The sequence below is a fragment of the Zootoca vivipara genome, chromosome 10 (genome assembly GCF_965207765.1).
Source record: "Zootoca vivipara chromosome 10, rZooViv2.hap1.1, whole genome shotgun sequence".
Taxonomy (NCBI): domain Eukaryota; kingdom Metazoa; phylum Chordata; class Lepidosauria; order Squamata; family Lacertidae; genus Zootoca; species Zootoca vivipara.
Window position 1 is genome coordinate 12193776 of NC_142593.1, and position 12289 is coordinate 12206064.

The 12289-nt window shown below is 40.6% G+C and overlaps 1 protein-coding gene across 6 annotated transcripts in view; it reads right to left on the reverse strand.

Moving 5' to 3' along the window:
- Window positions 1-228: 228 nt before the first annotated feature.
- CDC42SE2 (CDC42 small effector 2) overlaps window positions 229-12289 on the reverse strand; it is a 94077-nt gene continuing 82016 nt past the window's right edge. For all 6 annotated transcript variants that reach the window (XM_088653028.1, XM_035099731.3, XM_035099733.3 and 3 more), the window contains exons 3-5: window positions 9555-9656; window positions 3917-4033; window positions 229-2629 (exon numbers count right to left, since the gene is read on the reverse strand). In XM_088653028.1, coding sequence (XP_088509154.1) covers window positions 3935-4033; window positions 9555-9656 — 201 coding nt within the window. In that variant the 3' untranslated portion in view covers window positions 229-2629; window positions 3917-3934. The remainder of the gene's footprint in view (window positions 2630-3916; window positions 4034-9554; window positions 9657-12289) is intronic.

Sequence of the window (12289 nt, forward strand, 5' to 3'; positions counted from 1 at the left end):
GCGTCTGTCCTGTGGGTGAAATCTTCTATACCAATGCTCCAGGCTGCAACATTTTGTTAAATAGTGATCTAAAAGAGAATTTACAAAGCAGCTTCCATATGGAAGCCTTTACCTTCCAGTAAAGCACTAAAACTGAAAAGATGAAATGCTGTTTTGAAGGCCGGTAGGCTCTGATCCCTCCAAACAAATAGGTAGTGGTTATGATAAAGAAACAGGTAAACCAGCAGCTGAAAGAAAACATTTATTGAATCAAAAGTCAATATTCTCCTTTTAATATCTACAAGACAACATTGAACTTACATTATTTAAGAATGAACATAATGTACAAAAAAAAGTATGTTTGTTATAAAAATATGTCTCTCTTTTCTGGCGACTGAGCTGAAGATTTTTTTTCCCCAAGACCAAACAAATGCTCCCAAAAATTTATTTTCAGTCAGCAAGGACAAAAGTGAAAATTATTCTGAAATCCTATATTTTGAAGAGCATTTTTGAGAATGTACACAATTGAACTAAGATAACAATCATTAGGTTGCCATTTATTTGGCCCAAACAGCCAAAGAGAGGTGGAACCTCATAAATCAGCACCTCCAGTCAGTGAAGATTGTTTGATGGGAGATCTAAATCGAATCTTTGCCCCACAAAATCGTATTATGGTCCTATAACCTTGCCGTCCTCAGAAAGTCTATGGGATCAAGGCAACAGGAACATCTTCTGGACTTAGCTCATTGAAATGAATGCGAAGCAATACCTTGCACAGATGTGCTCAGCCACTGCTTCTACTCATTTCAGAGATGTTTAGACATATGACTTCCTTGGTAGATTGGGCCTCCAACAGTGGTCTTGGATCATTATCCAATGGATGTTGTTTTATTAGCTTTTGAAAAATATTAATACTTTCAGTAGTACCAGGGGAAAAAAATTAAAATTGTTTTTTTGATTACCTTTCATTCTAGTGTCTTCCCATTACAAATTATCAATGGGAGCAGAGAGAAATATTTGGGCATTAACTACAAAGCAATGCTAGCTTCATGAGGTTTCTGCATGAACCATGTGGAAATGAATGGATTTTATGCCGCAAATTCTCTTTCTTTCTCTCTCTCTCTCTCTTGTGTTGTATCTATCTGTGCTTGTCACTTTCAAGAACTTTTCCAATTAGGCTCAGTAATGCCACTTGCCAGTTAAGATGTTAAAAACATATGAGGAGCATTCTAAATGTGGTTTCTTTAAAAAAATATTTTGCTAGTGTTTAATCAACTGACTTCAACTTCTTATGACCCAGGGGGCATGAGGGTGGGGAAGATGAAAAAAAGAAAAGAAAAGAAAAAAGAGGACCACTTACAGAAATATTTCAAGAACAGTGCAATATTAAAAAACACAATTTTCACACTTTGTGAAAGAGGAACATGCTTTGGAACCTGAGCAAAAGGCTTCTTGACCAATATAGCAAAAAGCCACCCTGTATGTTGTTTTCGCTGGCACCAGTTTCTGCCAGGTTTCTACGTTGCTTCCAGCAACTTACATGGCCCCTAAATATTTAGTACGCGGAAACCGCCAACTACTTAGAGAGGTCAACTAAATTCCAGCTATAATATTGCAGGCAGTTCAACATGCTGCTACTGGCAATGCCGGAATGGCCTAAAATTAAGCATTAAAAAAAAAGTCGGGGTGGGGGGAAGAGAGAAAAGAAAAAGCAGCCAACATAACAATGCCTCTTTAACCAGACAAAAGCGCAACCACAACATTTAGTATGTACGTTACTACACCAGGTTACAATCTTGAGGTCAGCTCTTTCAAATAAATATACTGAACATTTACAACAAAATGCCTTATGAATGCAAGCTCTCTTTATTATTTCAAGATCAGTTGGATCAAAACCTAAGACGATGTGTTTCCAAAGCAGCTAAAAGATACAAGACCTTTTCCCCCAGAGAGATTAGCATGATCTGGTGCCATTGCAAAACGTTTTAATCGGCAATAATATCATCCATCTGCAAGAACAAGCATTAAAAAAAACACCACGTTTTTGGCACCCAACAGGCCACCATACCAAGCAAATTCACAAAGCATGCGCTCATATACTCTGCTGATTTCTGACTGTGTGTGAAATGATCATTGTGCTTGCAGGTCCCAGACCTTTTCCCTAAAAAATAATAAAATTATATTAACAATGACAGGTTCAACATATTAATAGCAACTTGCTTGCTTCTAATCACAGATAAGGAAATAAGGATTTTAAAAAAACCCAACAGATGAGAATGCCGTAAACGAGGCCTTGCAGAGGGAGTACAAATAAAATGGTCAACCCAACACCAAACTACATGTTTAGATTGCTTAAAAATGTTGTTTTAAAATGCTGAGAGTAGACTAAAAACGTCCCCAAAAGAACAACTCAACCAACCGATACATGTCCACGGATGTTTTGGTAGCAGTGAGATAGATGTAAGCTTGCCACTTGGAAAGCATGACAAGACCAGTCTGATAAATGTCACCCTCACAGCAGAAAAGGAATGTTTCAACGGCGTAATCACAAGGGGTGGGCGATGAACCATCAACTTCTCTCATGAGCACAGGAAGCAGTCACCAAGGCAGAGAGGAACACAGGAAAGAAGGTACAGATATTCACAAGGATCTGTGGGAAAAAACACCATAGCAATGAATGAGTAAGACAAACAAGACAATCTCAGAACGAGGGCAGAAATGTAGCTTGCGGAATTATGTTCACATGGGTGTAAATATGTTAGAAGAAGAAGGAGGAGGAGGAGGAGGAGGAGGAGGAGGAGAAGGAGATAACAGAAATCACTGGGTTAAAGATGACCAAAATTCAGAGGCAGCATTATTATCAATCTACGATGGGGTGGAAGGTTCACAGGCTATGAAGGACTTACTCACAAATTTATTGACAGCTGCACAAATTATTATAGCCAAGAAGTGGAAGGGGCATGCAGAATATAAAACGGAAGAATGGTATAAAGAGGTGTGGGGTATAGCTATTCATGATAAATTAACATGTGCTATTAAGGTAAGACGGGGAACATGCAGGGGAAATGGTTTTGAGGGGATATGGAGGGTGTTTGTAGAATTTGTACTGTTAAAATGGAAAGGGGTCAAACCATCGCAAGAGGTGCTGAAATTTTGGGAGGTTGGATACTGTAGTTACGATGGAATGGTCTTGGTGGTGGGGTGCACATTTTATTCTTATTTATTTATTATTATTACTTTGCAAAAAATAATGTATAGAATGTAAATAAATGTATAAAATGTAAATAAAAGAATGAATAAAACGTGGGGAAAGAAAGAAATGTAGCTTGCAAGCAGCTGCTACTGAACATGGCAGCCATAGGCTGTGTCCTCTCAAACTGTGACACGCAGTGCAAATTTCATCTCACGTTGAGACGTCATTACAATGTGTGTTTCCTAACCTCCAGCAGCAGCAGCAGTACACCATGCGTGGGAGGAGCAGGGAACAAAGGAGCACCCACCCTTAAAAGATGCTATCAGAAAAAAAAATGCTCTCATGCTCTATTTGTGCAATCATGCTTTAACTGTGATGTTCCCCCTTCTTTGCAATTTAACTGTTCTCATTTTGGTACCACTGAGAACTTCAGGGGACAACATTTCCTACAAAGATGAGCGCCGAAGGCCTAAAGCTAATTCCTGACAGACAAGTGTGCGAAATCAGTTGAACGAAATCTCTTTCTTATAATTGGTACTTGTAAGTACTTGATCTTATCACTCATTGCATAATGCATAACACACATTTGCATGCACATATTTCTTGCATCCGGCTCCTGGGCTAGCGGCAAATATAATGAATAAGCTATTTACAGAGAATCGCTTAAAAGGAGCACAGCAGCTTCTTTTCTGTTACTAGTGGAGAAAAGTCAGCAACAGCGCTTGCAAATTCTGTAATACTCACTCAAAGTATGTCCCACGGTTATCCCGCCTTTGTATCTACAAGCTGCATTTGAACATTTGCAGACATTCCTCCTCCATAGCCTCCTTTGGACTGCATTTGGTTCTGAATTGAACTCACCTAGACATACAGGAAAAGGGTAGGAAAGAAAGGGGCACAGTCAGCCATGAACTGGCGGCCTCTCAAGTTCATTAGATCAGCACAAGTTCATTCCTAGTCTTTAAGTTTACTGGCATTTTAACACATTTGACATGGATAGCACTTTTCCTACTTGTTTAGTTTCCATAAGGAGAATAACATCTCTTGCTGTCCCTAAAGCAGTGTTTCTCAACCAGTGTGCCTCCAGATGTTTTGGGACTACAACTCCCATCATTCCTGACCACTGGTCTTGCTAGCTAGGGATGATGGGAGTTGTAGTCCCAAAACATCTGGAGGCACACTGGTTGAGAAACACTGCCCTAAAGGACCCCTGGACGGTTAAGTCCAGTCAAAGGCAACTATGAGGTTGTGACGCTCATCTCGCTTTCAGACCGAGGGATCCGGCGTTTGTCCACAGAGAGCATTCCAGGTCATGTGGCCAGCATGACTTAACTGCTTCTGGCACAATGGAACACCATGACAGAAACCAGAACGCATGGAAACGCTGTTTACCTCCCCCCCCCCGGGAGCGGTACCTGTTTATCTCCTTGCACTGGTGTGCTTTCGAACTGCCAGGTTGGCAGGAGCTGGGACAGAGCAATGGGAGCTCACCCTGTCGCGGGGGTTCTCATGCCTAATGCCTGGACATCAAGGCCAGGGGGAGCTGTGTGATCACATGATTGCCACCTTGTGGGAGCAACATGTGAAGCGACCTTTGGCCACTTGCAGCTGCAGCATGGGATTATCGTTTTGTACATCGTTTGATGTTGCAGCTAATATACATGTGCGATCTTGAGTTCAGGGCCGGTGCTAGGGTTTTTTGTGCCCTAGGCGAGATCACCTTCTGGCGCCCCGCCCCCCCGGGTGTCTGCCTCCTCCCTGCAGGTCTGGCCCAGCCTTCACCCCCTTCCCCTCCCAGCGCCCCTCCCGCTATGTCCTCCACACTCTGCTGCCCTTGGCGCTCCGGGCACGCCTGGGCTGCACCGGCGCTGCTGCTGCCGTCCGCCCTGGACGCGGGTAGGTGGCGGTGGGGTGCAGCGGCAGAGCGAGTCCTGAGAAGCCAGCAGTGCTCCCCGTCGTGTCAGCGCCCCCTCCATTTTGGCACCCTAGGCAACTGCCTAGTTCACCTTAATGGACGCACCGGCCCTGCTTGAGTTATAAACATGGCTTAGAAACAGAAAAATGTTTTTCTTTTTAGGAGAGACAGAATTGTGTATATTATATAAGAGTCCAAGATTTCTTACACAGGATGTATGCACTGCAACAAATGTCTTAAAAATAGATGTCTACATAGCTATGCCATAAAGGTCCATGTTTTCTTCCAAATGATTCATCTCTTACTCTCTTAACAGGAGATTTATTTAAGTGGAATGTTAACATATCAATTCTGTTATATGAAATAAATTCTTCTAGGATGAAATAAAAAGGTAAAGGGGACCCCTGACCGTTAGGTCCAGTTGTGACCGACTCTGGGGTTGCGGCGCTCATCTCGCTTTATTGGCCAAGGGAGCTGGCGTACAGCTTCCACGTCATGTGGCCAGCATGACAAAGCTGCTTCTGGCGATCCAGAGCAGCGCACGAAAACGCCGTTTACCTTCCCGCTTGGAAGGTAATTTATCTACTTGCACTTTGACGTGTTTTCAAACTGCTAGGTTGGCAGGAGAGGATGAAATAGACAGAGACAAAAATGTTTTGAAACGCTTATCCATAAAAAATATAAGAAAATGGCATTCATTACTGTGATTTGTAAGCCATGAATCAAAACAGCCTTTAAGGAGAACAAACTTATTCGGGAAAATTGGGGGGGGGAGTTATGTGTGCAATAAATATGCAAAACAGCTGAGCATGACGTCACTTTGCTACAACAATAATAATATTGTACATGCATAACATTTATTTTAAAAATGCAAGAATGTTATTCAGATTTTAAAATCAAATATTAGTATGCCCCTTTTTCGTAAGGTGAAATTTAAAATTCTGTTTATTTTTGCAATTTTTAAAATTGAAATATGTATTCTGGGAGCTCAGATCCCCAAGCAGCATGAAATGAGTAGATGATAAAGAGAACACTGATTTAAAGGCATTTGGCTCTGTAACTTCAATGCAGCTCATTCCCCAGCCTTTGCAGAATCTCAAAATCCATCTAAGGAATGGACAGGGATTTCTCCAACCTTGTAAACACCTTTAATGCATTTTAAATATAATGCTGTGCTGGTGGAACAAAAAGTGCAGGGAGTTTGTTCCCTCTGTGCTTGTGCTGCAAGTTAACAGCCAAACCTGCTCTCCAATATGTGCAGACTACATCTAAATTATTCATCTCAATTCTAGGTTTGCAAACACTACCTCTGCCCTCCTCAGTGAAGATGTGAGTTCTTTTGATTCTTGCTTCTAGTGAGCTATGTTAACATAGGAACGTGTGACTTTAGGGATTTCTATGTAGGGCTATCCAAGTTTTCTCCAGGATATTTCAAAGGTCATGCCAATCAAAGAATTCTGGAACAGCTGATTTGTTAATTTTATCAGTGGCGTATGTTATTTTCCTTCGTTAGCAGCTCCTAGGTTTTTTCTTGTACAGTTAGATAGCTACAGGCAAACACACATTTTTTCCTTTCAAGAAACAGTTTCAGCATTTCCTTTGACGAAACCATTTAGCATAAATTTTTACATGGCAGATTTGAGCCGATTAAAAAAATGATAACAAGAGTTTCTTGTACAATAAAAGGGATATAGGAAAGAGCATTTTGGATTGCAAGAAGGAAGCTGAAGCTGTCTGTGTCCCAACATGCATTTTTTTTTATTACAGACTGACATCTTCTTGGGGAGAAAATGCAACATTTTCCGTTCACTACAAATGTTCTGAAAAGAGAAGTAATACTTTGCTTCTAACACTGTTTCTGCCATTTAGGTTGTCCGTGTTACGGGCTTTCTGATATTATTCATTTGAGTGAATCAGCTACAATATTTGATATGTTGGTGTGTTAAAGGTATAAACGAATCCATAATTTTCTTAATAGGATACACCAAGGCTACAGTCCTCTATATACACTTACTCAAACACAAGCACAATTACACTGTAAATATATACAGTGGTACCTTGCTTTTCGAATGTCTCAGAAAATGAACGTTTTGGTTTTCGAACGCTGAAAACCCAGAAGTAACTGCTTCGGTTTTCGAATGCTTTTTGGAAGTCGAACGTGCCACGTGGCTTCCATATTGAGTCTTCCGTAAGTAAATGCATCCAGAAGTAAATGCTTCAGTTTTTGAACATTTTGCAAGTTGAATGGTCTTCCGGAACGGATTACGTTCGAAAACCGAGGTACCACTACATTTGTTTTCTAGCTGTGCCTGAAGAAGACTTCTTTAACTAATTAGAAATGCTGGTGCCTGAATAAGTTAACCAATTCCTTTGCACCTTTGAGTTTACCTCTCCACTTCTTTTTCCAGGACTGATGCATTCCCTACTGCCTCGTAAGAGCTGCAAAATGGTGTGGCCAAAAGGCACCCAACCTATTTTTGCCATTAAAATATAAGTAATTGAGCATCTGTGTCATCTTGTAAAAAAATTGAAGCAATAAATTTATCTCACATCTCTATTCTTCAGGACAGGGTGGACTACAAATCTAAATTGTTTAATGTTTAGAATATATACATATTCCCCAGGTATACTTGGCCCAGACGTACCTAAAATTGTGAGAGAAATATTCCTGTATGCTACTATAGCAGCAAGATATTAATCACAATGAATTGGAAAGGAGAGAAAACCCCAACAAAGCTGGAACCGCAAAGTAAATTGATGAAGTTCAGAAAAACTGAGAGGTAATACTGAACAGGCAATTTTTTCAGAAATGGGACATGTATAAACAATATCTTAAAAATTACTGTGGTAATATGAAGTCAGTGGCAGGACTTGAACAACTTCTGTGATACAATGGATAAATATAAGTGAATGTAATATAGACAACTGAAAAGAAAATGGAGATTAATAGTGCACTAGATATACTAAGCGGGGATGCGGGTGTCTCTGTGGTCTAAACCACAGAGCCTAGGGCTTGCCAATCAGAAGGTCGGCTGTTCGAATCCCCGCGACAGGGTGAGCTCCCATTGCTCAGTCCCAGCTCCTGCCAACCTAGCAGTTCGAAAGCACATCAAAGTGCAAGTAGATAAATAGGTACTGCTCCGGCGGGAAGGTAAACAGCGTTTCCATGTGCTGCTCTAGTTTGCCAGAAGCGGCTTAGTCCTGCTGGCCACATGACCCAGAAGTTGCACGCCGGCTCCCTCGGCCAGTAAAGCGAGATGAGCACTGCAACCCCAGAGTCAGTCACGACTGGACCTAATGGTCAGGGGTCCCTTTACCTTTAGATATACTAAGCAGTAAATACACGATGGGATGGTGGGACGTCACTGGGAACAAAGAAGAATGTACAGGTGAACAAACATTGTTTTCTCTTTTTTATTTCTGTTTTTGATTATATATATACAGTGGTACCTCTGCTTACAAACGCGATCCGTTTCGGGGTACGTTCGCAAGTAGTCCGTAAGTAGAGTGCCGCTATTGCGCATGCGCGAAGCATGCAGATCGCTTCTGCGCACGCAGCGAACCCGAAAGGTTTGCCACGTTCATAAACTGAAAATCCGCAACGTGAAGCAAACGTAACATGAGGTATGACTGTATTTGCTTGTTATACCTTTCTAAACTCAATAAAGCAATTATATAAAAAGAATATACAGTATACAGCAGGCACGTCCAACAGGTAGATCGTGATCTATCGATAGATCACTGGACATCTGTGGTAGATCACTGGCTCCCCCCAAAGAAGCTCAACAACTTTTGCTCCCCTAGAAAAAGCTCAACATGTGTGCCCTGCACCCCCCAAAACAGGGCCGTCCTCAGTCCTCAAAAAGGAGCCCAAGAACTTTGACCAGAACCCCCCAAAAGGGGTAGATCACTGCCAGTTTTTAACTCTGTGAGTAGATCGCAGTGTCTTGGGAGTTGGCCACCCCTGGTATACATGTTCAAGGATACAGTCCAAAATGCTGCAGGGATGGGGTGGAAGGTTCACAGGCTATGGACTTGCTCACAAATCTATTGACAGCTGCACACATGATTATAGCTAGGAAGTGGAAGGGCCAAGCAGAATATAAAATTGTATAAAGAGGTGTGGGATATAGCTGTTCATGATAAATTAACATGTGCCATTAAGGTAAGATGGGGAATATGCAGGAGAAATGATTTTGAGGAGATATGGAAGATGTTTGTAGAATTTCTACTGTTAAAAGGTAAAGGGGTCAAACCATCGCAAGAGGTGTTGAAATTTTGGGAGGCTGGAATGGTCTTGGTGGTGGGGTGCACATTTTTATTCTTTCTTTATGATTATTACTTTGTCAAAAATGTATAAACTGTAAATAAATGTATAAACTGTAAATAAATGTATAAAATATAAATAAAAGAAAAAAGCTGGAAAAATAGAAATAAAATGCTGCAGGATTCCTGGCAAAAACTTACCGAATTCATTCCACTAAAGAGATCTCCTGAACCTACATGAGCTGTGTGAACAAAGTTTGTTGGCTCACCAATCATACTCCGATCGATTCGCCGCCGTCTTTTCTGAAAGGAGAGAAAGAAGACACCAGTTTGATTCAAAGGGAAATAAGGTTTAAATATGAAGCATGAGCCAAATAATAAATGCAACTTGAAACTTACTTTTTTCCTTAAAAAGTTTTTAGGGGTACTCTCATTTTGACTCGACAAATCACCATTTTAAAGTCCAAATTGGTAAAAATAAATACAGTAAATGGACAAAAGTACAAAAGTACAAAGATTCACAAAATGTTTAGGGGTATGCATACCCCTGCGTATCCCCAGAAAACCCCCACTGTTTTAACTATTTGCAGAGAGTTTAATGCATTTTAGTTCAGAACTCATCTTCTTACAGTACTTGAAAGCACAATCCATGGTGTGTTTTCAAAAGGCTCACATTACCTCTATTTGCCATCGAGGTTGGTCAATTCATATACTTTTTGGGAGATAAGGCACACTCCTGGTGTCCTCATTCTTTGTATCACATTTGGGTAGCCAACGTCTCCATGGTCCATATTTCATAACTTAATTTCTTTGTAATTGTTTATAAGTGGCTGGTATAAGATGCGTGTGCAAGACAGGAGTCAGCAAAGGTATTATCAAGGAGGACTCAGTTCTAACTCTGTTTATAATCTAGATTGAATGTTCCTCTTGAGCCTGGCCCCTTTCCTTTCTCCTTCTATACATATTCTATACAAGTCTGTAATTTGCCAAAGGGCTGACGAAAAGAGGTCCTCAACTGTTGAGCATAGAGGAGAGTTTAAAAAGAAAAACAGGAATCTTATGTATATTACAAACATACGGAAGCTTTTTAAGATTTAATGTTTTATTATATTTTTATATACAGTACGTTGGAAGCCACCCAGAGTGGCTAGGGCAACCCAGTCAGATGGGTGAGGTACAAATAAATTATTATTATTATTATTATTATTATTATTATTATTAATAATTATCTGTCTGGAAAAAACCTGTTGTATGTATGTGTTTAATTTGCTTTCACTTGATGCATGGCAATTCCTTGTCTGAATGTGATATTTACCAGTACTTTTTGTGATTGCACTCACTGATATAGAGTAGTTTTGTTTTGTTTTTTTTGCTGCCATTGGTAGTCATTTTATGTTTGCACCCATGGCACTTTGATCAAGGTAAGAGTACTGTGACTTCATCATCGTTGTTGTTTTTTAACTATAGGATCACAGCTAATTTCTTGGTTTAATTACCACTTAATACACCTATTTGAACAGCTTGCTCTCTATGAGAAAGCACAGCATATTAAACTTTAATCTCCTGTGACTTTCATTTTTTCTAAGATGGAGCCAAATGCCATTCCTAATATCAACCAGCAAATGCAGCACTCTTGTGCTGTGTGGTGAGGTTGCCCTACTAGCACAGAATTAAGTTTTTTTCTAACAACTTAACACTGGATTTTCCCTCCAAGATTTGTTTTCGTTTTAATTCCCTCTCTTGAAATCTGTTTAGCAAGATGGAACTGAAATCTCGGTTTAGTAATCTTCATTCCAACATCTAATACAAAATATTCTCAAATCTATCAGTGAAGCAGAATCAAATAGGTAATATCTTATCTGAACAACACAATTCTAGGCATGTATTTCTTTTTTTTAACAGCCAAAAAAAATAAACATTATGCAATTGCCCTGAAGAGTTTTCTTGACCCCTTCACTGCTGGCCCTATAAACCTGCTCTCCATCACATATTTAAAGGGGTCAATATCCTCCTACTCTTGGTATGTGATGAGATGGCAAGACCACCTAGAGCTCTGGGTGGGAGTTTACATGTCTCATCAGCGGGATTTTTTTGCTGTCCAAACACTGCCCCAGTTGAGTCACTGCAAATCAAAGCTACAGCTGAGAATACATCATGGGCCGTAGCCCATAAAAGCAAAATATGTTTGGAATGAACTCGAGCCCACGAGATGCATGCCCTTCTCCTAGGCCCCCCACTTTTTCTGGATAGCTAACACACCAGGATTTCTGGACTCCTTTACATGAATGTTAAGCATCTCAAAGCATGCCAGATCTACAAAACAAAAACAAAACTGCTGGCCCTAAACACATGGACTTGTACGCAGACCCCATCAATGTCAATGGAATTTACTTTTTTCGGGGCTTAAGATTGCACCCCCATCCTATTCTCCATTTTAGCCACTTCAAGAGAATGTTATCAAGAAACCTATCAAATGGGAGAGGACAAAGGAGAGCAGCTGTAAAAAAAATCCAAACAATATTACGCTATTGAAGCTAATGCCAAGTAGGGTTGGGCAATATATCAATATATCATCCGAAACTGTTTTCAAGCCCTTATCGTGACATGCGGATTCAGAATTGGCCTCCACAGTCACTTGCGGACTCACTGCTAAGGCCGTGTTCATGGAAGACAATCTTATTCAGCTAAGAGTAATTGCCAAAGAAGAAGAATGCCCTGGGCATTCCGCTGCCAACAATCATCTGGAAAATACAATGGTACCTCGGGTTAAGAACTTAATTCGTTCTGGAGGTCCGTTCTTAACCTGAAACTGTTCTTAACCTGAGGTACCACTTTAGCTAATGGGGCCTTCCACTGCCGCCATGCAATTTCCGTTCTCATCCTGGAGTAAAGTTCGCAATCCAAGGTACTATTTCTGGGTTAGCGGAGTCTGTAAC